This window comes from Mugil cephalus, chromosome 22 (genome assembly GCF_022458985.1).
Source record: "Mugil cephalus isolate CIBA_MC_2020 chromosome 22, CIBA_Mcephalus_1.1, whole genome shotgun sequence".
In the NCBI taxonomy this organism is placed as follows: domain Eukaryota; kingdom Metazoa; phylum Chordata; class Actinopteri; order Mugiliformes; family Mugilidae; genus Mugil; species Mugil cephalus.
Window position 1 is genome coordinate 8,301,134 of NC_061791.1, and position 25,968 is coordinate 8,327,101.

Genomic DNA, 25,968 nt, shown 5'->3' on the forward strand with positions numbered 1-25,968 from the left:
ACAGAGAGATTTAACAAGGCTTACACAGGGGGGTTTTTGTTATTTTCTCTGTGCTACTCGGTTTCGAGTTTGGGATTTTGCCTTTCTTGAGTATATTCTTTCTTTTGCTGATGGGATTTGGAATGGTTTGTGTCTGTGCAAATGCAGTAATTGACTCTTAGCCAAGGCCCAACACTCGCCAGCGACTGAGAAGAAATTTGTTGCTCTCCCGGAATAAAACATGTTTCATTTGTTATTCCGTTAAGCCGTGGACTTTTATCACCCCTGTATTGATTGCCGTGATTAAAGTTGCCGGGAAAAGCGGTGACTGCACCGGAACGTGAAAGTTTTGACTGGTGAATCATCCGTCTGCTTATTCTGCAGGTGTCTGACGCATATTTGGTTCGTGTCACCCCTTTTTTTCACTCCCTCCCTTCTGTTGTGTCGATTGGTAGGACTGACGATCGCGTTCACCGCACACTGAAAACTTGCTGCGTTCTGCTTCTCAAGCCTGCTTTCCTGTTTGGCTCAGCGTGTGGAGGTCCTATTAAATCTTTCCACTATAATGACACGCGCCGTCCTTACCTACCACCCACACACCTAACTGCGTTCCTATGGCAACGTGGTTTGTCAACTGAGAACCCCTCCAAAGAAATTATCCTCATGGCTGTGCTTGCCTTGAAAAATAGCAGGAGGCACTAAAGAGACATGAACGGTTGACACGGTGATGGACATTTGACCTTTCATTTAACAGCAACTGGTCTTCACTATTAACACTTCTATCTGAAGTGGGGGGAAGATGACTGATGTTTGTTGACATGACATTCTCCATTGATTTTGTTACAGTTTCACAACCTTGTTTTGGTTTCCTCAGCGCGATATCGGCGTACGAGTGCTTCAGTAAAGGTTGAGAAATATCTACCGGGTTAAAGATAATCAGAAGCTCCTAAAACCAATGATGCAATTTGTTGGAGGTGTTGATTAATTTCATACTTTATTAATTATGCAGTTCTATCAGAATTAGTATAGATTATTTAAAATGAAGCTTTAATTGATTTTCAAATTGTTTCCAGGGTCTATATGTCCGTTAAGATTTATAGGAAGCTTGTCACAACACAACACACAACTCCCCTCTGGCGCCTCCCACACAGAGCCCTGGGAGATACTGTAGACATCAGCACTGCTCAAAATCCCCAGATGACAGACTAGAACAGGAAAGGTTAGTCACTTTGTTGTATGGCATCAAGCAATTTCCCCACTCACTTTTCCCTGTGTTGATTCACAAAAAGGCCACCCTCTCTCTCGGAGTCTACAAACGTAGCTGTGGAGAAAGCGCAAGGTTTTTCATCCCTCCCCTTTCTTTTGGTCCATCCGTTCTGCATTGTCATGGCAGTCCTTCCAGCTGAGCTATGATTGGGTTGTTTTGGGCCCGACGGCAAATCTGGCAACCAGATAGTTATGTGGCGCGCGTGTGCTCGTGTGCGTGTGTAAGTCGGTGTGAGTAAGAGGTTTTTCTTCATGTCCCTGGGAAAAGCAATGCGATGAGGTAAAGCTTGCAGAAAATCAAAGTATAAAAATGTCCATGACAAACACTGGAGAAACGAATGGATGGGAGGGGAGGGGAGGGGAGCGAGGAAGAGAGGGGGGACGGGGTGGGGGGGAATGTTGGATAACAATTTGCATCCTCTCACATGCCACTGTGAAGGATGGCTGGCTAGAAAGCTTGTCTGATATGTTTATGCCACAGGCTTTGAGGGATGGAGTTAAAGTCAGAAGTAAAGTTTGAGGGAGGGGCAGTGGAAAACCATGTAATGGAGTTTAAACCTACACGGATTCAGTTTACCTCACTTTGTTGTTTAAATTGCTAGCGCACAATATAAGCTGAAGTATGTCGCTTTTTTACGTCAAATTAAAATTGTACTTGAACGGGCCCCAGGTCTGTTTTGTTCTTTGAGTGATGGTTAAGTATATCTATCAGTGATCATCCTAGAGGAGCTTAAAGACCGGTAGCTATGTGTCGACATAACCTACCATTAATTCATATTGACTGTCGGATTAGTAAACGGGTTCTGCCTCTGTGCTGAAGACCTGTGCTCGGCCCATTGTCCTTTTTGGCAGCCAAACAACCCAGTTCCTGGCAAAGGAAAGTGCATAGTACAAACAAAAAAAATGATGAAGTAGAAAAGTTTATAATGCAAGTGCTCACATCATTTTAAACTTGTTGACAGCTTTTTTTTTCTCTTCATGTACCCTGTCTCCTTGTTAACCCTGCTATAGCACACTCACCCAGTCCAGCAGCCAATAACAGCAAGTCTGCTGCAAGCTCTACAAGACCGCTCAGGTTTCTCCACTGCAGTCTATTCATTTGGACATTGTGCAGTATATGAGTTGGAAACAAGTTAAGCCATGTTTCTGGGCAGATGTTGGTTTAGAAAGCCAAAAGAATTTTGCGTTTGTCATGCTGCACGTCCATATACACTTAAAAGAAAAACTCATGCAGTACAAGTTGTATGGCAGTTACACATGCTGTGTAAATCTAGATAGTTTGGGAAAATACACCATACACATTCATTTTTATTATGAGCACTGCATCATGTTTTCAGATAATGTATACCACAAACAATATTTATATTGTTATTATATATGTAGTGCTTAAATCTGTCCAAGAGCAAAACCTCAGTTAATTAGTTTAGCAGGATTTGAAAGCAGGGCAGAAGAAATAATTGGGTGCACATATAGGCTCTGTTTTTTGTCTTTGCATATCCCCAGAGGCTGCACAAACTCTGCAAAAGGCTGTGTATATTTTGCATATATATATGTTCATTCATCTTAATGTACACGCATCTGCAGCACGAAAGCCTCCAATAGTGCATCAATAGACTCATTAATTAAATATTAACATTGTCAACATTTTCATAACAAGACCAAATGAGCCTCTGCCCAGTAATTATTGAAAATTATTGACAGCTGCTGGGAATCGCTACCTATGTTGCTTTTAGTTGCGTAGATAAATACATTCCTTCCTGATTACACAGTCAAAGAACGGCGTATAAAGGGAGACGAATGGTTTGCATGTGTGTGCACGGTAGTTTTGAATGTTTAGAAATAATTAAAATCAAGTGTGAACATGTTTAGTTTGCACAGCATCTTTAAATATCAAACTATTTAATCATCATCATCTCCTATGGTAATGATTTCTCAATTTTACTTTGACCTTTTTAGGGAAATTACTCATCCACTTCTCCACTTCTGCTCATTTATCAGCTGTTTGGTCTCTCTGTATATAGGCGCAGTTGTTATATAGCACTGTTTACTGAATGTGTTTTAAAATTGGGATGTTTCAGCAGCTGGAAGGCGGGATTTGACATATCCTGTCAAACCGCTCATTTCTCTGAGACCATTACAGTTGGGCTGCAAGTCTCTGCAGGTGTAGATGATGTTTTGTCTTCACTAGCATGTCCCACATTCTCCATCTTTCCCACATGACATATACTGAGGTAATTTACAGACATGATCAGGGTGACAAATTATGGCATGTACGTTTTCTAAGAGAAGAAACAAGCAAGGACATATTTTTCTTTCTAATGTAAGCAGTTAAGAGCAAGACAGAGTGGAAGGGACGTGAAAAATAAGACACATGCACATATGACAGTGGATCAGTGTCCCTACTAGACTTATACTTACTATACAGTACAAACAGCACCATGGGGATCTAATGAATTGTTCAATTTGCTGTTGACAATTTTTAAGCTAATTCGACTGATGATTTTAAGGGCGCTAGTTTGCTCTGTTTTTATTTTTGAATGGGATCACAATTTGTGGGTGTCCTTGTTTATTACGAGTTATGAATTAAAAATGGTAGACCCATTAACATTTAATTATTATTTTGGAACTGAAGTTTCCTAATTGCAGTGATTTGCTGTTGGCTCAGTGGATAAACGGAGGCTAAATTTGAATTACAGAAACAAAGGAAATAACAAGTTCGCTACAGGTCAGTCAGCTGACGTCGCTCCAGCTGTGCGTAGTAGACCAGCAGCTGAGGTCTTAAAGACTTGTCTTCTTCCGCGGATTATAAGGGAGTACAGTAATCCATGCGCTTCGAGCAAACCAAATCATCCACTGCACTGATGAGGCTCACAGATGTGCACGGTGTTTCACTTGTGTGTGTGTGTGTGATGGAATGAGACACAATAGGATGGATTAATATGACTATTTTTGTCCGGTAGTTTATTCCTTTCCTTTTGTACTGATCTCAGCAAAGCACAGTCCCATACACATCTGGTTGCACATCTTCACACACCTCCAGAAAGACTTGAAAGATTGAAGGATCCGAGAAAAATTAAAGCAACGGTTTATCGTTCTTTCTTCTTCTTTTTTTTTTATAATCACCACAAAGCCTTTTAAATTATCTAGCTTTCATGTCTAAGAACTTAATCTTAGAGGTTAAGTCTCTTTTAGCTGGAAGACGAGGAAAGCAGCAGCTACGGACCCTGTTCTGAAACATGAAACAGACAGAGACAGAAAGGGTGGAAAGGTATAAAAGAATGATTCAGAAGTAACTGTCACGATGAAACGTCTGAACTGGGGCAGATCTGATCCTGTGCAGCGACTAAGTCTGAAAACCTGCTTTTACCAGGTAGTGAAGCAGTTATTTTGTCATGTTTTTCCCCACTAGTGGTTTGATCTGTGAGAGCAGAGGAAATGACAATGCAGCTGAAGTTTTAGGCCATGTCAGTGGAATGGTGACTACATCTGCACTTAATTAATTTGAAACAACAGAAATATCTGTTGTGCAAGACTGTGACCCATTTAAAATTTCTGTGGTCTCCATCCTGCTATTGTGGCTACATTTATATTGACGGCATACATTATTTATTTATTTTTTCTTCCCATTGTAGCAGTGTTTTAGGATGTCATTCCCTCAAGGCACCGCTAGTCTCTCTCTCTCTCTCTCTCTCTCTTGGGCTTGTCTCAACCTGGACCTAAAGATCTGAGCCAGTGTGACTGAATGCTGTCACTTTGTTTACGTGCTATGCTATAAAACTCGTCCCCCTGTCATTTTTTTGACGTGTTCTAACAGGAACAGAAAAAAAAAATCAATGTTTAGTAATAAAACCTGAAATTATGTGTGGGAGTGTAGCGTTTTCAGTCTGTTCAGACCGGTTCAGTGGCTGAACAGAGGAATCATGTTATTAGTTACACCTTGTTTTTTTTTTTTCTTCTTTTTTAAATGTGAAGCACATTGCCTCTATTATGTGAACAGATTTCGCTTGCTTGCCACTTCTCACCATCTTCTCTGAGGATTCGCCCTCTCGCTCTCCCCGATGCCATTAACTTCCGCTACATAAGCTGTTTATTATGACTGGAGGCCTTAAGTGTGCCATGTGCAAAATGAAGTGATATAATTCCTGATTTATTGCGTGCTGTGGTGGCACTGACATGCTTGGGATATTGCTGAGTGAGAGAGGCAGGGAAAGGGGAAGAGGCGGCGGAGGTGGAGGAGGAGATAATATGAAACGTTTGAGGATGCCACCTTTGCTGTAGGTCAAGGCTCACCGCAACACAGTGACACTTGATCATTAGAAGCTCAGCCTGTGCATGTGTATGGAAGCCTGCTGGTAAAGACTTGTACGTTGAACTGGCTGTTTTATGCGTGTTTTTGTGTGCAAATGCACCTGTACTTATTAATTACATCCTAAATATCTTGTGCATTTCTTACATTATGTTAATTGTTGTTACTGTCAATTTTAGCTGTAAATACGTCCCTGGATAACACACGTCCATGCAAACCTGTTTCACTACTAGTGATTATTCTGCAATATTTACTCATCATCACAGTAAAGTACTCTATCCTTAGTCAGGCTACTGCATTAATTCCTCTCTCAAACAGTAGAAAATATTGTAAACACCTGATTATGCATGAAAAACACAGTGATACGTCAGAGCTTTGGTCGTACCGCCCAACCCCACATAAGCACAAGCACTTGCAAAATGATTGTTAAGCAGCAGCAGAGGCACAGCAAGTGAAGTTGCTGCCTTGGAGGTAACAGCAAATCCATTTCGGTCCCTTTCACCAAAACACACAGGCGTTCACACACGGAGCACACCACGCTGGTGTGTTTACCTCGGCGTTTCTCACACTGCAACAAAATATCATCCCAGCTTCAAGCAAACTACGACTCATAATTAATTACTGTGGCAAGAGGAAAAATGGGTACTGGAAACTGGAGAACAGACTGAAGAAGAGACGACGAGGGAGGCAAAAGACAGATTAAGACAGGGGGAGGGAAGAAATTTCACTCGTAAAATAATAGGAGGAGGAGAAGAGGGGCATGGATGGATGGATGGATGGATGGATGGAGAAGGAGACTGGGAACGCATTGGGACTTACGGTGGTGCCAGTCTGCAGCCAATGGAAGCGGGAGCTGATTTGTCTACACGGCCCTGCATTCCTGTCTGCTCGTTAGCGTGGGGAATAAGGGAATCAGCGGAGAGGGAGAGAGAAATGGAAAAAGAGAGAGAGAGCTAGAGGCTTTGAATTTGTTCTATGAAAGCAGCTGTCAGACAGCGCCTAGCAACACCATTTTAAGAAGGATTCTTGGCTGCATTTATAGTAATTACAGAAAAATACCTCCTTTTGGTTCCAAACAAGCTGATATGGCACGACATGGATATGACAAGGGGGCAGTTTGACGAGTGATTGAGAAGATTTCCTCTTTGTCATCGCATCGTATGTCATCCATGTGTGCTTCCTATCAAGTATAGATTAAAGGGAAATATTCAAGCCCCTCTTCTCATCTCCACATTTAAAATTTCACAGTTCTGGAAACACACGTCTTAGAAAGTAATGGTTTCTCAATTTACTTTCCTAAATGTGTGAAAATTGTTCAATAATGTTTAATCTGTATTTATACTAACCATTGGTTTAAACTATCATTAAGCACAAAGCTCTTTAATCATAACTTCCTTAACCTGACTTTTTCTGATTTATGAATCTTATGAATCTTTTTTTTTTTTTTGGGGGGGGGGTGGGGGATTCAGTCATCCTAATTAAATCCAGGACTTCATTAAGTTCACCCCTCTCTGGTTGCTGCTCTGTGTCAAACCCGAGACGCGCCTCCCATTCAGGAAGTCGACCACGCCATGTAACCCAATCAGGAAGAGGCGCTGAAGGCGGGCCAAGCCATTGGGCTCTTCAACAGTTCTAATGACATTAGAGCCTCTTGATCTGGACTGATGATAACACACTACACCAATCTCAGTCTGCATCAGCACCCACTGCACAATGACCCAGCCCGAGCCAAGAATATGTGTTGAATTTATCGGTGTGTGTGTGTGTGTGTTTAGAATGACCTGATTTCAGAACCAAGGACTTCTGGAGTGCTAATGCCACGGCTGATATCGCAACCGAAGACACAATGCACAGATTATTTCTGGACAAAAAAAACACTCCTGAGGGACCTGAGTCTGAGCTTGTGTTTAGAAAAAAAAAAAAAAAAAAATGAATGCGTTTGAACACCATGGTACTAAGGAGGATTTGAAAATCTCAGATGTGAAAGAGGGAAAGAGAGGGAGTGGCAGAAAATGAAAGAGGTTGAGAGAGAGAAAAAGAAGGGATGGGCAGATGTCAGCTATTTCTCTAAAATCCAGAGGGGTTCTTCAGTTGGATCTTTGCCTAGAAAATATTTGCAATGCTCTTACTCACTCTAGGAGAGTGGAAATGAGACACAGACAGCCATCTAGCGAGAAAAGGAAGAAAGTTTGCGTACTTGACACACTTATGCTGGATCAGTGATTCACTATTCTTGGCTGTATTTCACATTATATGTTTTCATGACCCACATTTGTTTTTTCTTTTTCAGCATTTTTGCCCCATTTATTTATTGATAACACTCACTGTTGCTGTGTCCACAATCCAATATTAACATGCTAACTGTGGAACATTAGATTTATTGGCATGTCTGCAACTTTATTATAAAACCAAAGTCCATGCCGTTCCTGGAGAAATGTTGTGGCATGTAAACACTGGACACTCCCCTAGCATAAATATCCCACAATGCGATGCAGCAGAGGAGATTTTTTATTTTTTTTTTGGGTTGCTATGGTTATGAGTCTCATCTTCAAAGAGGATGTGAAACGATAGCTACGTGCTGAGCGGTGCTTCCAACATGTTACGTGCAATGGCTTCTTAATGCTAAAATATGAATGTTACTTCAGGCACATGTGAAGTTGGAATAAATACGAAAGACGTAACATAGGAAGACATTAATGCCAGCACCATCATCTCACTGTGTCCTGCTAAGGATATCAGCAGCGGTGTGTGCCACACTGCAAGTGTGTGCTGACCGAACAGTGCTGCACTTACTGAGCCAAGCCGTCTTTTAGTTGTACCGCTGAGGAGCTGTTGTTTTTAATTATAAATGAGTAGCACTAGTCTACCTGAACTAAACGTTGGTTATAGTAATGAAAACATCTACCCTGAACTCCATGATCTTTTTGATCCAAATCCTCAAACCATCTTAAGGTTGTGGGACTATTTCCTTTTGTGGTTAGCACTGATGCCTCCCAGTGAGAAGGTCCGGGTTCGAGTCCGACTCGGGCCTTTCTGGCCTGTTCTTCTTGTTTCTCCTTGGGTTTTCTCCAGGTACTCTGGCTTCCTCCAACATCCATAGACATGCCCATTAGGTTGGTGTTTCTAAATTCACCCTAGCTGTCTTTGTGTTAGCCCTGTGATGGACTGGGTGTACTCTGCCTCTCGCCCAATGACAGCTGGGATGGGCTCCAGCAACCCCCCGCGACCCTAGTGAGGATAAGCAATATTAGAAGATGAGATAACGTAATGCATTATTTGTATCCCCTTGTTGCTCCAAACTCTGCTAATTGCTCCATTTGTAATCATTATATTAGAGTCTTGGTCAGTTTTCTTCCATTTGCATGATGTGTACCCATTTGACAGTACAATCCCAAGGCCTTCTTTGTAATATCCACAGCTCTGTGGTGGATTAGACCTCCTAACCCTGATCTTGACAGGGTATCTCGTGACAGTAATCCACGCTGCTAATCCACGTCTCGATGTAAACACCAAGGACATCCCGCCTCTTCTCTCCATCCTCTGTGTCCTCCTTTTTCTCTTTCCACTGCTGCCTTCCTGAGAGAAGTGGGTACGCCATCTGTTTTGTGCATCAGCAGGGGTTAGCTTAGCTTGATGGGCACGTTGGTCCTGATCACTGCTTAATCGTCACTTAAATTCTTGTCTGTTTGTGTCGCATAATTATTTATTGTATATCTTAATTTTCTCGTGCTGTGCTTAATAATAGGTTTTCACCACGTTTATGGGTTTGTTAACGTTCTTCATTCTTCTGAATAGAGTTCACCAAAACTAATAGATTTTAATTACTGTTTATGAATGGAAAGCGTTTATTAGTGTCATGTAGCATGTATAACTTCACTCTCTCCAGTGAAATGTAGCTGCAGACACTAATACAACAGACTGTATGCTTTCTATAGATCAGCGCCCTTTGTACAAAGACATCCATGCTACCTGGTGTGAATGCTGGTCTGAGCATGTGAATGTGCACATCTTTATTTCTGATTTATAAATGGTTTCCTACGCTCTCAAATATTTAGCTTTTTGTACTAGATGTGTGTTTGTGTGCAGTCCTGCTCTGTTTTTACTGCTTGTTTTATGCAGAAGTGTGAAGTCGGAGTGCGTGCGTCTTGCTGTGTTGTGTTCTGGAGTGTGTGTGTGTGTGTGTGTGTGTGTGTGTGTGTGTGTGTGTGTGTGTGTGTGTGTGTGTGTGTGTGGGTGTGTGTGTGTGGGTGTGGGTGTGTGTGTGTGGGTGTGTGGGTGTGGGTGTGTGTGTGTGATTATTCTGGGTGAGAGCAGGGACACTGTATTTCAGCCACACACTGGGGCTGGAGGAAAACACAGAGTGGCGCTCATTCCTCTGATCAGTGCCAGCGCTCAGCAGGGGAGAAGGGTGCGTTGGGTTTTGGTGAGGGGTGGGGGCGGGGGCTCTACTTCAGTCAGTACATCCACTGATCTGGGACATACATCTCTGTCTGGAAGTTTTCTTGTTTCATCCGTCTCTGTGTCACAAGTCAACAACGGAGAAAGTCGGGAAATTCAGAGAGAGAGTCTTTCTGTATTTCCTGACTTTGTCCCCCATGCTCACTTTTTGTCTTGGTACCACACTACATCCCATACTTGCACATATTTACTTTACAACTGTTGCTTCTATAGCACATCAGATCACAAACAACGTCCAAAACCTTGTCACTCACTGACTCACCTGGTTTGAACCTGTGACAGATTACCCTAAACATCTACTCTGCTCTGTATTCCTTTATGAATAGAAAGAATTAAATGTAATTACCCCACTTCTTATTCTCTCATAATCTCCTAATCCCATTTGACTCGTGGTGTTACTTTTGATGTGTTAGTTATTTTTGAGCTTTTTTTTTCTTCCCCCCACTGTGAGAAGTTAAGCTGTTTACCTAACACTTCAACATTTTCCTCAATTTCGAAGTAATTTCCTCAACATAAATGCCTCCCCTCTGCCAGACTATAAATAGAAGGAGATTATTTTGTTGAGGCACGCTTTTTTTTTTTTTTTGTTGTTGTTGTGTGTCCCCTAGTTGCCATTTCTGGCCCGGGCTCTGTGTTACACAATCATCACCAAAGCAAAATGGTTCCTGTCACATCCATAATAGCTTTGCCTAATATTATTGTGTTCCTGAAAGTTGCTTCCCCGTTGAACCCCGTTGATCTTTGAGTTTAACTGGTTGTTTGCGTCTCATCTGTCACACACACACACAACCGCCTGACAGGTGACAGGAGTCGTGACAACAATAGATTACTCCTCCCCTCTTCTCTCCTCGTTTGACCTTCTTCCCTGGAAACAAGAGAACGTGATTAATTAGCAAAGTCACACATACAGACGTTTAATTATATTTGTCTTCCTTTTAGGTTGTCATTTCACAGTTATCACATGATTCCTCCTAAGGACACACACAAAAACAAAATGGGGAAAACAGAAACCTCCCAATTTTTTTCCCGTCTCCCAAATGGAGTTTATGCATAAAAAAACAAAAACACAAAAAAACAGACTGTTACATGCACTGTTGTTTCTTGCTCACTGTTCCAAGTGATACTGGAAGTGTGTGTATTGTGCTAATAATCATGGAGTCATTAGCACTCTTTGATGCCTGTGGGGCTGTAAATGTGTGTCATTTAGCTTATATGTGTAGTGTCAAGTGTATCTGACAGTGAGCTAAGAGCAGGAGGCTGTGCAGGGCCTTCTATTTTTTTGCATTAGATTTTATGTCAATCTCTTTTTTTTTTTTTTTCTATTAGTGGTTAGAGGTCGTGATTGAGGCCAGAGGCCCCCATGTTTCTAGATTCTTTATGTATTTCCTGACTTTCTACTCCATGCAGTTTGGCAGTTCTTCCTTCCACCAGTTTTAAGAGAATGGACAGAGCACTGAGTAACTTAAGACATGCTCTTAATATTTCTTCTTCCTATCTCTTAAATCTCCATCACCATTGTACGTCCTTCTGTTCTTTCTCCAACGTCTGCGCTCAACGCTGTCAGTCATTCACCTGCTCTGAACTTGCGACAGATTACCCTAAAAATCATCTCCAACTCTGCATTCTCTGTTAGTGGGGAGCTGTGGAGTAGCAGTTAAAGGTGCAGATTGGGTTCGCCTCCCTCCATGTCTGTGACTGTCGTGCCTTGAGCGAGCCCCTAACCCTCAATTTGCTCCCCAGACGCAGTCTACTTGAGGCTGCAGCCCACTGCTCCAACTCCACACACTACTGTGTGAATGGATGGGTCAACAGCAGGAATTTCCCCTCTGGGATCAATACAGTATAAATTATTATTATGCTACTGTCATACAGTGCTTTGCACTTGCCTTAAACGTCCTTACTTTGTGTTATTTTTTTACAGCCGCACCAGTGCCATACCTGATATTAATAAGCATGTACAGCAGGCAAGGGAAAAGTCAGGCTGTAATGACACATAACTAGATAAAGATGAACTATGCATTAAAATATCAGTCCTTCCCTGTGTGTGTGTGTGTGTCTGTGTGTGCGCGCCTGATGTATAAATCCTCAGAACCAAAGCAAGCTTTAATTAATGGAGCTTGATGATCAGCAGGCAAAGGCAAACAGCAACTAAACGAGCTCGCCCCCCCCGTCAGCGAGGATAATTACATTTCAGCAACAGATTTGTGTGGCAGACACACTGCCTTTGCAGGGTACCACTGATGAGGGTGATTTTTATTTTATTTTTTTTCCTTTCAGGGTTTTATGTTTGCGAAACTCCCGATTTATTTTCTCGATTTGTTTTTTTTTTTTTTCTTAGGGGGGAAAACTTCAGTGGGTGGGAACTCTCCCTTTTTCCTTTTTTGTTTTTGTTATTGGATGTCAGTCGTGCGTTGACTGTGGTAGCGTACATGCTCTTGAGAATAGGTGGGATGTGAAGGTGCTATAACAGACCCTCCCTATGTCTCTCACCATGTCTCACACTCCTTTCCCCGCTTTGTCGCTTTTTATATTCACAAATACTGAATAAAGTTGTCTGGGAATTTCAGAGGAACACTTTGTTATGGCTGTCCCCCCCTGCTAAGTAAATGAGAGGTGGGAGCTCCACTGCTGTTCCCTGTGTGAGATTAATATGCAGCTTCCCTTTTATTTTTAGAGAAACATTATGGGCTCACTGCCCTGTCATCACTCCTCAAGCAGCAGTAGCAGCTTCCACTGGCGAGTTTGTCTAAACCTCTTTCCGTCTCTTGTTCTTCATCTTATTATTCGACATCTGTTATGTGTCCTAAATTTGTGCAGGGTTACTTTAGGATATTCCCCTTCACCCTCCTCCTTATACCCGTTTCAAAGCTATGCTAATGTTCCCTCTACGCACACATGCTCCATCAGAATTCATATCACCTATCTCTATCAGTTTTTATCTACCTCATCTTCCTCCTCTCTGGTCCTCTTATCACATGTTGAGTGGCCTCCTCCTCACTCTTGAGATTGATAAGATTTGCGATGAGGTTTGTGTTTGACACCAGCAGCGTAACTTGTGATTGGTATTGAACATGACACGAGTTCTGTGGCTGGATAATATTATGTTGTTTATGCGTCCATACATACATGTAGTGATCATATAGTCAAAGCCTTGGAAAGTAACATGAGTAACATCCGTATTTTTTGCCAACAACAGCAGTAAGCATTGATATATTTGGTTGTTTCATTTGGTATTAGTTTTTCTTCTGTGAGCACAACCCTGACATTGTTCAGTAAAATGATCCGTTTTGCTGGAGGAGATTAGCATTAAGTGTGACAGACAAGCTCTTGCATAGCATTACTATGAGTGACACTTCCAGTTGTATCTCTCACACAATAGCTCGCTGATTGTTAGCGAGTGAATTTGATAAAGCGTGTTGGTATTACTCGTGCTATTTTTTACAGGTTGCCAGATCGCATTCAAAACTCAAAATACACCTTTTGTTATAAATATTTGATCCCAGCTTCAACTCCCCTGTTACTGTTGTTTATTTTCATAAAGGACAAACTGATGTATGCAAGAAGTAGACGATTATTGTATTTGAAAATCTAGTTTCGGTACGATGTAGGTTGACAAAGCTTCAGCACAGCTTGTGATTTTGATGATTGCGCTGCTTTTAAATTGTGCGTGTCTGTGTTAATGTAATACCTGGATTCAACCCAGGTGAACAACATTCATCATAATACCCAGTTTGACACCGGAGAGGTGTAATGAGCGCACAACTCGCGCAGGGGAGCACCACGTTTACAGTAATTTGTACTCGATAATGTGTGCTGGTGTGTGTTTTACACTGTACGCTTGGTGCTTAGACAGCGTAGACGTAACAGTTCTGTCTACCACATGCAGCATTTTCATCAGTAGTTTCATTCCATGTAGTGTGTGTGTGTGTGTGTGTGTGGCTGTATAGTGCTTAGACTGTGTAAATGACCCAGGGACCATGGGGAAGCTTATTTCTGCAACCACTTGCATTTCCTCCCTAATTGTTCCTCTTTTGCCCATAAACCTCCTCTGTGTGAGTGTGCGCGTACATGTGTATGCGTAGGTATGTTTGAGGGAAAGAAGGTCCTTTTCTCTCTGCTAGCAGTGTCAGCAGGTGAGCTGCCCTGTTGGGAGAAAAGAGAATCGCCAAAGCATGCAAATTGCTGCTCCAAGGGGAGAATCAATTAGATGCATAGCGGCTAGTGCAGAAAGGCAAGGAGGGGTGGAGAGGGGCAGGGGTCCGTGCAGAGAGATGGTGCAGAGCCACGCTGATCGCCTCCTCTGAGACAATGCATTACTCCTCCTTTTTCTGTCCCCTTTCTGATCCTTCTGGTTTGAGCTATCTCTACTGTGCCTTTTTAATGTGCTACCGTACCTTAGCCTCATTTCTTTTTCTTTTTTTTTTTTATGTAGCCCATTTCTTCGCCAATTATAGATTGCTCTGCAGTCTCAAATGTATGGCCTTTTCACCTTTTTTACTCATTAAGATTTTCTGCTCTAGTCTGTTCTAGATAAAATTAGAAAATAGATCACGTAATAGTCTTTATATACATATATCTGTCAATACCCTGTAGCAGTTGTCCTGTTAATTCACTGGGTTCTGTCTCTTCCTTCTACAGGTACATAATGTCCTTCATCTCAAGAGAGGCTTGATCCTGACTGGCCGACAATATTGGCCTGTGCCTCGTCCCTCTCCTCACCAGTCCCGCCCTCAGCACAGCCATGACGTCCCTCAACAGAATACGGACCTATTTTCTTGTATGCTGCTTCCTGTCTAGTCTGGTGCTTCCTGTTAGACCACAAACAGTGGTGCAAGCACCACAGGCTCATAGTGCTGGCTCCCAGGTGATCACAGCGTTGCTTCAGGAGGAGGAGGAGTATGCATCATTTCATGCTGAGAACCCTGAATGGACATTTAACCATCTGGCGGTGGACTATCGCAATGGTAATGTTTATTTGGGAGCTGTCAATCGCATATATAAACTGTCTCCGGACTTGGAGGTCCAGGTCTCCCATGAAACTGGCCCAGATGAAGACAACCGCAAGTGCTACCCACCACGTATTGTCCAACCCTGCAGTGAGCCGTTGACGCTCACCAACAACGTCAACAAGATGCTTTTGATGGACTATCGGGAGAACCGGTTGCTGGCTTGCGGCAGCCTCTACCAAGGTATCTGCAAACTCCTCCGTCTAGATGACCTCTTCAAACTGGGAGAGCCCTTTCACAAGAAGGAGCACTACCTCTCTGGTGTAAATGAGAGCGGCTCTGTCTTTGGCGTCATTGTCTCTTATGGCAATGCCTCTCCGGACATGCTGTTTGTAGCCACAGCAGTGGATGGCAAGCCAGAGTACTTCCCCACCATCTCTAGCCGAAAATTGGCCAGAAACTCTGAGGAGGATGGCATGTTTGCTTATGTCTTCCATGATGAGTTTGTGGCCTCTATGATTAAGATCCCTTCAGATACCTTCACCGTCATCCCAGACTTTGACATATACTACATTTATGGCTTTGCCAGTGGGAACTTTGTCTACTTTCTGACTTTACAGCCTGAAATGGGAGGGGGACCAACCACGGGATCATCCTCTGCTGGTCGCGAACAGGTTTACACTTCCAAAATAGTCCGCCTTTGCAAGGCAGACACTGCATTCAATTCCTACGTGGAGGTTCCTATTGGATGCATTAGTGGCAACGTGGAGTACCGATTGCTTGAAGCGGCCTACCTGTCAAAAGCCGGCGCTATCCTGGCGCGCTCGCTCGACGTGGCCCCAGACGATGATGTGCTGTTTGCCGTCTTCTCTAAAGGCCAGAAGCGTCGTCCACGCCAGGCTTCCCAGGACTCGGCGCTGTGTGTTTTCTCTCTGCGGAAGATCAACGAGAAAATCAAGGAAAGGCTGCAGTCCTGCTACAAAGGAGAGGGCACGCTGGACCTGGCCTGGCTCAAAGTCAAAGATATTCCCTGCAGCAGTGCGGTAAGTACAGCTTTAGCGCACACAGTTTGTGGCTTTGTAGGTGTACCAGTTTAATTACAGCAGTAGGGAAATGCAAATTAGGTTCAGATTTTGAAGATCAAACTCTGCATACTGTGTAGAATGCACAAAATGCAGGGCTGTATCGCTAATTATCCCACACATACTGTGCCCACATTATGTACAATAACAGCCAGTGGTGTAGTCTCTTGTGGAACAGCTAGTGTCACACATTTCTACCTGAAGTATGAGTCATCAAACCTTCAGGAAAATGGTGCACCAGTAGTAAAACATAACGGTAATCATTTTGTGTCGTTTTCATAATTTCTATTTGTAAAACATTACAGGTGAGTACCTCTGGAGGAAAATAAGTTTTGAAGGATTTCCTCCATGTTGCTATAATGAGCTGGGTGCACAGTGGGAGGGCTTCTCTAACACCACGTTCTTGGGTGGGTTCATGCTCCATCCCATTACGATGAGATGTTAACCATCCACCGCCTCTTTTAATCCGCTCACCCTTTAAACAATGCAGTCGAATGCTCAGCCAAATTACCATAATTCCATTCTCCGTAACAGCATTACAAATTCAGTGATTCAGTTCATTTGATTTCTCACTTAGTGCACATAAAAAAAAAGCAAGGTTAAATTGGGTGTTGCGTGTTTAGACCACCTTCACAAGCAGCCGAAGCCGTTTCGTGCATTTTTGTGTCTTGATCTCATATTATATCATTAATAAAAGCTACGAACCTGAAGGAAAAGAAAATTGTCTCCATCAGAATGCATTTGTTATTGTCTCCCTCTACGTAGCAGGAATGGCTAAATAAGTCATGTGCTCACTTGCAGAATTTGAGTTCAGAGGGTGTAGATAATTGGTTAAGATGAAGCCATGCTGAAGATGTCTGCTTGCCGGTATAACATGAAGCAACATGAAGATAACTATTGAAACGGCACACACTGTAGTTCTGGAAATATTTTACCAATAATGAAATATCAGTAATACTCATCAGGTCTTTAAATGAGAGTGTATAAAGCAACAAATGCCTAGAACAGTATGATTCATGGTCATATTTCAGAGTCATAAATTCTCTCCTCTCGCTGCAGACCGCATTGTTCTGACCTTACTCATGCACCACGTCGAGACGTTACGAAGCTGACCCTCTCTTGTGTTTGGTTCCGGAATCACCGTGTTTATCTATTAAACCGTCTCTGGCACCGCGCACGTGCCGGGGCGCCTTTGTCTGCTGCTTGAGGGCCTGATAAATCATGCCTGGGGTGGAGCTGTCAGCAGGGAAAGGAAGTGTGAGGGAGCACACAGGGGTTAGCGCTGAGGAATGATGCCATTTCAGCACGCGCCACCGCCAGCGCATAAATTAGACCCTGCTGAACAAGTGACGGTGGACTCTGCAGGAGATAGATGAGTTCTGACACACATACACACACGTGCCACCACACTTGTAAGTATGGCTATTGATGACACTGACGTTTAAAGACACAGAGGTTTTTGATAGAATAATGACGCTACATATCATTTCGTGGCATCTACATAAGATTTGGTGGAGTTGATAATACTCTAAATATTTAAATTTCTGAATACGCAATAAATGAGATGATGAAGGCCTATCACATTTGAAATATAGTCAAATTAGAGGATATAAACATGTTTTTCTGTATTTTTACAATGCATTTATGTAAAGCTAAACATACCTCCCACCTCTCGTGTGCACCTTTTGATGGATGGTTGACTTTCTAATATCCCATGTTAGATTTTTTATGAATCACTGGTTGTTACTCTCTGATTAATTCCTCTGCTGCTTTAAATGATGCATGACTGGGAGCGCAGTGTCTCAGATATAATCAGAAATGTAGTTTAAAGTCATCGTTCACATCTTCTCCCATCTGCGCTTCCCTCGGGCGTACAGTAGAGAGCTAAGACGGGCAAAGTATCGTCATGCACGCGTTCTTGAGTGTACCAAACAAGGTTGCCCTGGGAATTGTGCAAGGCAGGCTGCTTTTTGGGCTCCTGCACTCGAATGATTAATAACGCATAGACACATACAGTAAATATCAAAAAAAGGTTCAAACTCACTTGTACAACAAGTGAAATGTTAAATGCTTAATAGAGGTTAGTTTTAGTTTGATCAAACTTGCCAAACATTGCTGCATGATGCACGTGGCTTTTCTGTTAAAATTAATACATGTAGCCTCTTAAAAGATTAATTATATAAAAAAATGCCCAACTAAAGCACAGTGTAGGTGTTCAGACTTAAGCTCCGCCCACATATCAAGCTTAACTTGAGTTGAGACACACTATCTGGGTTCACCTGGCATTTTAAGCCCACTGTATGTATGGTGAATATGATGCAAATAAGCAATGGGAGGAATTCCTAGACTGTTTCCTTGCTTTAAACATCTGGGGAACTTGTATGTCAATGAGCTTCATCAGTTCTAGTCCTCCTCCTGGTGTCCCAGCCCGCTCTGTATCGCCAAATAATTGCTACAACTCAAGTGAATTTCGTTGACATTGACTCATTGCTGCTAGTCTCTTCCCGTGTGGACGCCCCTTTGCTTTTTTTTTTTTTTTTTTTTAAAGGACACATCAAATTAGCATCTTATTTCCAGCTAAAATTGCTCAACCTTTTCTGAGCTTGCAGCTTTGCAGCAGGATCTTGTATGTTATTAATTTTGGTGGTCAGTGTCCACTTGCAACAGTAAAAGTAGCAGCTTTTAGATAACTAGTCTTCTATAATCAACAGAACATTCCTAACAATGTGACCCAAAACCTCACTTCCCCATTAACTGTTGTAAAAATAAAACAACCCAGACCATTATTATTATTATTTTATTTTTAAATGGTGGTGGGCATGTCACTGTGTTGGCTGTTGCTGTCAGACGGAGCTTAGATGAGAAGGAGCCTTGTCTTAAGGGCATGGCCCTTTATCTTACCCTCTTCATCGCCCAGTATCTTCCTCTCTTTCTCACACTGTGTTCCCCGTTTCTCGCTTTCTCTTACATTTTTTTTTTCCCTCATAGTCTTTCAAATGCTGTCGTATTTCGAACATGATGTGTTTTTCCTCCAATTAAGGAGAGGATGAACAGCCCCCAGGCTCATTAGAGAAGTCTGGCTGCATGGACCAACTTGAGCACACATGCACACACGCACACACACATGGACATTTTTGATTTGGATGTTCAGAGCTAGTGTGGGTAGATCTAACCACGCTCTCTGCTAACCGCACACTCTCTGCCAACCTCTGCCATAACTGCAATATCTTCTGACTACTGTAGGCACCCTCGTATATATATTTAAATTGTTCAATAATAAGATGACATTACATTCCTTTTTCTATTTAGTATGCATTTTTTTGCATATATGAAATTATTGTTAATCTCTCTTGTAGGGATTGACATATCGATACATATTTTTTTTTCCCTGGCAAGATTTACAGACAGGTGCATCCACAAGCAACCCTGTGTTGCTGGAGACTCTGTGCACCATGCAGCCCATACATTGCCCCTCCCCCACTAGCAGAGTGCATGCAGCTGGAAGCTAGAAAATGCTTGTACTCATAGGCATCTCGAGCACCCCTTAAAATAAGAGTTGAATTTTTTTGTTTTTGTTTACCAAACAAACATCTATTTACTTTGTCACTCAGCACCAATGCATTACAGTCATTACAGCCCTAACTTTTACTGTTGTTGTTAAGTAGGAGTTTGCTAGCTAATGTTAAAGTAGCATTTGTTATCATTGTCATTTTTATCATGAAATTTTCGGCTCAGAAAAATCGGCAGCACGTATCGGCCAATGCTGAAAAAATCAGTATCGGCCCTAAAAATTCCATATCGGTCGATCTTTGCTCTCTCATCTGTATAATTTGGTGTCTAATAAACTGTAATGTAAGAACACTGCATCTACTTTCAAAAGTGGATTCTTAAATGTGATTTGTTTTGATTTCATACTAACGTGCAACATTTGCATTTTGATGCTCAAGTTTTTGAGATAGTTAAAAAAAATAACAAATAAAATAAATAAAAATCATCACAGCAAGTGTGAATATGGGCAAGGTCACAAGAAGATTTACAGAAGCGTATGAAAACACTTGCTCCCGTCAGACCTTTGATGCTTTACACCATCTCTTATAGGCTCTCAGTCGTAGCGGGAGGGCGGCAAACAGGCAGAGAAAGGGGGGGGGGCGATAAACGAATGCACAGAGAGGGTGAAAGAGCAGCGGAGAGGATAGGATGCTTCCCTTTTCCACCAAATGGCCATGCTTGGCTGAGCCACATAATGCGTGCTCAACAGTATAAGTCCTGCAAAAGGCCTGCATCCATAGATCATTGTGAAGTGGCATGTGACCTAAAAAAAAAAAAAAACGCTGCCTGTTACCTCCATGTTCACTGTGTCAGCAGAAAAAAACAGAACAACAAAACGACGCGATTGCAATAAATTCTCCCGCTGCTCTCTTCTCTCTCATCCGTGATTCATCGCTCGCTTCCAACTCCGCTCTCTCCTCCTTTCACCTGTCCCTCTCTTCACGCTCTTACATAAATGCTTGCCACCGTCACTCATTCCGCATTCCACCATCTCAAGCATTTACCATTACAACGCTCATCCAGAAGCACCGCCTCCCCAAACCGCGATGGGGGGAAACTACAAGGTCGTCGTGTAAGTCCCCGGCAGGCTGCGACCATCCTCATCCCCTCTGCTAATGATCATTAATTACATGTCATTAGCTAACATGCCACGGGCTATTCTTTCACATTTGTCATGTACTATCGACTTCACATTCTGAATTCACTCAAATTAATTAGATTATTCTACTCGGCCACCACTGTTTCTTTGAGTTTTTTTTCCTGATCTCTCTCTCAGTCTCCCATCACACAGGCTCATCCTTCTCTTATTTCGTCCTTCATATCCAATATTACATGCTCACTCTTTGCCTTATTGACTTGTTTTCGTTCGTCTGTTTTCCTCCCTGTTTGACCAACCTTTGAATGGTGATGTCGCTTGTGCCGGTCATCACCATCCCTCCTCTGCCTGATTGTGCCGCTTAATCAGCGGCTGGCTGCTGCTGATGAGTCAGTCTAGGCCACATCCTCAGGAAGGGAAAGGCTAGCGGATTCATTAAGGACATCCAGACTACCCCCCCCCCCCCCTTCCCCACCTTCCCTCCTCACTTCACCCCACTCCATCCACATATCCGCTATCCTGCTTGCTGGCTGGCTCGCTAATTAAATCTCCATACATGATACCACTTGCTAAAGGTCAGAATCCATCACAATATCATTATTCTGTGATTAAACAAGTGTCTCCCGCTTCCTCTGCTGTACTCCATGTTGGTCGGCCTCCGCCCGAGAGCTGCGACTGAACCGGGAGCGTTTATTTCTTTCCACTGTTGTTTTTGCTCGTAGTCTAGCATTTAAAAATGGTTTTTGTGTGCCTTGTTTTAGTAATAATCGGATTCTCCAGCAAATGGGACCGCACAAAATACACGAGTTGCCAGTTACATTTACCTAATGCAGTATAGTACGACGGTTAATCCAATTTATTAGCCAGAAAAATGAATTCTGAAGAGGTTACATATTCCCTTATGGTTGAACTGGATAAAATTATACTAAATATAATCTATAACACATTTCCACATGATGACTATTAAAAATAAGATGTGATAGCTAGGGATAAAGTTAACCAAAGAAAATCTCGTTTCACTGAAATCATATCTACTCTTCAACCAATTGTTTGGTCATGGGGGGAAAATGTCTATCACGTCTACATTAACAGAATCCTTCATGTGGTATTACCCAGTGTGCCCTGGAGCCCTTATTAGCTTGAATGCTTTGCACATAAACACAAAAAGCCAGTGTTTGCAGTACATTAGCACATTTTTACATAATTACTTTATACCGAAGTAACGACAGCGCTGAGTGTTCAGCTGCAAATACAACTATGTCAATCAACCGTGGTGGTGGTTGATCTAATACGTGACTACTGTTTCCTGACTTTACACACAACAGCTTCGTTGGCATGCGGTTGTTTAGTTTGGAGACAACACAGAGTAAATATTACAAAGCATTAGTCTTGACTTGACTCGCAGTGTCAAATATAGAAAGGCTACAAATAGCGTAGCTTTGTCTAACTTATGAATGTGATAGTGATCTTCAGACCAATGACCGATGTTTTGGTTCAGAGTTTGTTGACCAATCATACAAGTAGAAACTCTATAGTTGGTAATACATGTCGACTGGCTTAGTTTCGATTCTGATTTGCAGTACATGTGAGTACATAGTGGATAGGAAAACACAAACTCCTTTTTTTTTCTCTTCCTGATTAATTTTCATCAACTTGTTTGATTTGCAGATTTCCTCTTCATCTCTTCCTGCATGCAGCACTCTCGTTCTGGCTCCGCTTTAGCAACGTCTCGGTTTCATTCCAAAATTGTCATGCTGTTTCGCTACTTCCTGATTTGATTGTTTTCCCTAACCAATATTTATTATCCGTTGTAGCTGCTCAACTAACAGTTGGCAGGTGCGGGCATCCGCAAACACAAATTTCCAAAATATCTCCCAAAGCTTACATGCATCATACTGAAAGCTGCCAGCACACAAATCTACTAAACTAAATCTACTTCTGTCTCAGCCACACACCTGAGAAGTGTGTATCAAACCCAATACACACCTACACACCGATAAATGGAAATTTGCCGCATTTTTCCGGCAGCGTTTTAATATTAATGTGCACAAACTCTCACTGCGCTGTCCCCTTTTGCATTCTGTATCTGCACTGGCCCATTAAGATTGATATCACATCCTCCCTGAGATGGAATCACCGTTAGGCTTAGAGCCGGGCCCGTATATACACGTATATATTCTTTCTGCAGTCCTAATCATTGTGACTGGTTTCTCCAAACAGTCCCCAGGGCGTCATGCAAAAGGGGGGAGTTAAATCTACTCGGTGACAGCTTTTGTAGTCCACCTCGACACTTGTGCGTTCAGACTGAATTTTGAGCATAATTCAGTCTTTTTGAATGCCCCGTGGATGCTTTAACAAAGAGAGCTGAACCCCAGACATAAGAGACAGATTCACGTTGACTCCTGATTTTACATTTTTCAGTGTAGGCTGTTTTTTTTTTCTAAAGAGATCTGCAGGTTTTTCTTTGAATGCATTACATCTGAGTTACTGTTCCCCTTCATGCATATTACTCCTTTAACAGCCACATGCTGGACTATCTTATACACAACTCTTCTTATATCGTATTGACTTGTCCAATATTATTCTCCCATCCTTTGATATTTGCGATTTAAGTTGTATTTTTGTGTCCTTACTGTGCTGTGAGCTATACTCGTCTGTAGTTTGCCAGAGAAATAGAGGGCACCATGGGTCAGTTATCAGACAGACTGTGACTCTCTCTCACAGTAACACCCACAAATAACTGGGTAGTGGTTCATTTAAATGTGAAGAGTCAAATAATTTTCCGGAAGGGAAAGGACGTGCTACAGTGTAGCTGCCATAAGTCATGTTCAGTGTATCTTAGACACAACAGCAGCTCCACCAATCAATCACAGAAATGAGGAGTTCCCATTGATAAAATTAGCTCTTCGACAGTCTGTCCAGATTGAAGATATTTCCTATTTTAAGCTTTTAATTTAATGCTTCTTAATGATAACTCTTGTAGCATAAAAATAGTTTCTTTTTTTAATTTGCATATTCTAAATTATTCCAGAACTGATGTGGCTCCCACTTTAGTTACAGTTTAGGCTGAAAACCAGCAGCTCAGCCCTATAAGTCCAGACAACACAGACAAGTTCTATTGGTTAATGGGGGTAAAACAACAAATCCTTGTTAATAACAGCGTCTACAATTAAATATTATTTACAGAAGAATTTAAAAAAAAAACAGCTTTGATCAAATTATTCCAATGCAGTTGCTGTGAACCAAACATGCTTTTGCATATCTTATGTTCCTAATAAGGCTTGAAGTCTTTAACTTAAAAACGTCTCAGTGTTGCTGTAGGACTCATACAGCCAATGTTTTATTATAGTCAAATTGAATGTTGACATTATATCTGACAATGAACACTGCAAACCCACTTAGTCATGACATAATTCTCTAGTGCCACCAATCATCCTGGCAGGTCAGTCATTTTGCACAGTAGGGTAAGAGGAAAATACTGGATGTCCAAGTGCCTAATTATACAAAGAGCAACTACTATGATACAATTTTTTTTCATTCAGCCCCAGTCTTTCTTTTTAATGGAACATTTCCCATGTGGTCATGTAGGGACTGAAGCAAGCTAATCAGAATTATAATAAAAGTGCAGATTTTTGTTGATGAAAGTCACTGCAATCGCTAGCAATGCCAGAAACTTCTTTCCTTATATTCTTCAATGCTCGAGCAGTGGCAAGAAGTAAAACGTCTCTGTGGCTTAACGTGTGTCATTAACATTGTGAACCTGCAGCCAATGCAATGGACCCTCACGACGGCGCAAGCCCAGATTAGGCCATACATCAGAGAGCGTTGGAGAGCAGATCTCTTTCAGTCCCCCACTAATCGCATTGAGCAACTCTCTTGCTTTCGCGCGCGCCCACTGCCCCCTCTCTCCCCCATCCCACCCCCCCACTCCCCCACTCTGTATCTGCTGATCCCTCTGCACAGTCCAGAAGAGAGCTCTCTTTGTGCTGGCGCTGGCATGCAGACAGAAGCAGGGAGATGGATACGGCTGAGAGTGACCTGATTCTGCCTCCGTGCCTGGCCTCGGTCCAAACACAGAGACTCTGCTCTCTTGTCCCTCTGTCTTTGGGGAGGACCTCTCCATCTTTGTCCTCTCTCCTCGGTAAACGCCGCAGGACGCCGGCTGAAATACCTGAGCAAGAAACGAGTTCGCATTTGTAGTTTCAACTTATTTGAGTGGTTATCAGTTAAGCAGCTGGCACATTCGTGTGACAGGTGCAACCATTTTTTCCCATAAAATTGTTGATAAAAATTGAGCAATCTTGTATCTTGTAAATTAACCATTGTCGAAAGCTGTGAGAAAAGCAGTTGAGAGAAAATAATAACTCTGAGTTCAGAAATGCATCAATGAGGCGAGCCGAGAGACGGAAAAGGAGCGTCAGACATGATCGAAGCGGTTCTTTTCCGGCAGACGATGTCAAGGGCTACATTGATATTATTTGGTAGTCTCGCTGGAGACGACGTTGGCATCTCGGCTATAAATGTCATGTTTTGGTGGTGGCGTAATGAAAATGTGTCGGCTTCCTGAAAGGGATGACAGACAAAGTATATTTCATTAGGCTGCGGAACACAGGACGGAGATGGCGGTGATTGGCAACCAGCAGTAATAATACACCACGACACGAGAAAAACATGCACATTTTCATACATCACGTCTTCCTCTTCTCGCACGTGCGTCGCCTTTTACTGGCACGTGCACGCAGATTAACGAAAATCACTTTCGCTTTTTTGGAAATGTAATTAATCTCGGAAAAAAATAAATGGCTGCACCTTTTTATCTTTCAAAGGAAGCATTCAATCATCCCCAAATACTACAGCGGGACTCCATATTGCTCCTGATGGACCCTGTTAACCTTTGAACCGAGCATGATGAGTGTCCTTTATAAGTGATGGCGACATAAAGAGGGTGTTTTCTCTTGAATATAGAGAAACAGCATTACTGGTTTGCAGGAGGAAACATTTAAGGGGGAGGGAGTGACCCTTTAAGGAGTAACCGCGGTTCTCATAGGAGCACCATTAGTCTAGCAGCGACTCGGAGGACAGAGAGTGCATTCTTGACAGCAGCTCTTTCTGAAAAGGTCACTGAGGGGAAAAGCAAGGAATGAGTACTGGAGGAAAAGTTGTCCAGTGGAATATATTTTTTTGGTGCTCTGAGTATCATCTCTTTGGCATCTCAGGCTGCAGTGGTATCCATCTCATCATTTTGCTTCTTTTCCTTCTCATATCAACCCTTCAGCCGCGTGACGT

General features: G+C 42.4%; 1 protein-coding gene across 2 annotated transcripts in view; it reads left to right on the forward strand.

The window, feature by feature from the left end:
* The window catches only part of plxna4 (plexin A4), a 205,050-nt gene that overhangs the window by 8,904 nt on the left and 170,178 nt on the right, over positions 1-25,968 (forward strand). For both annotated transcript variants that reach the window (XM_047575065.1, XM_047575064.1), the window contains exon 2: positions 14,648-15,998. In XM_047575065.1, the coding sequence (XP_047431021.1) occupies positions 14,751-15,998 (1,248 nt within the window). In that variant the 5' untranslated portion in view covers positions 14,648-14,750. The remainder of the gene's footprint in view (positions 1-14,647; positions 15,999-25,968) is intronic.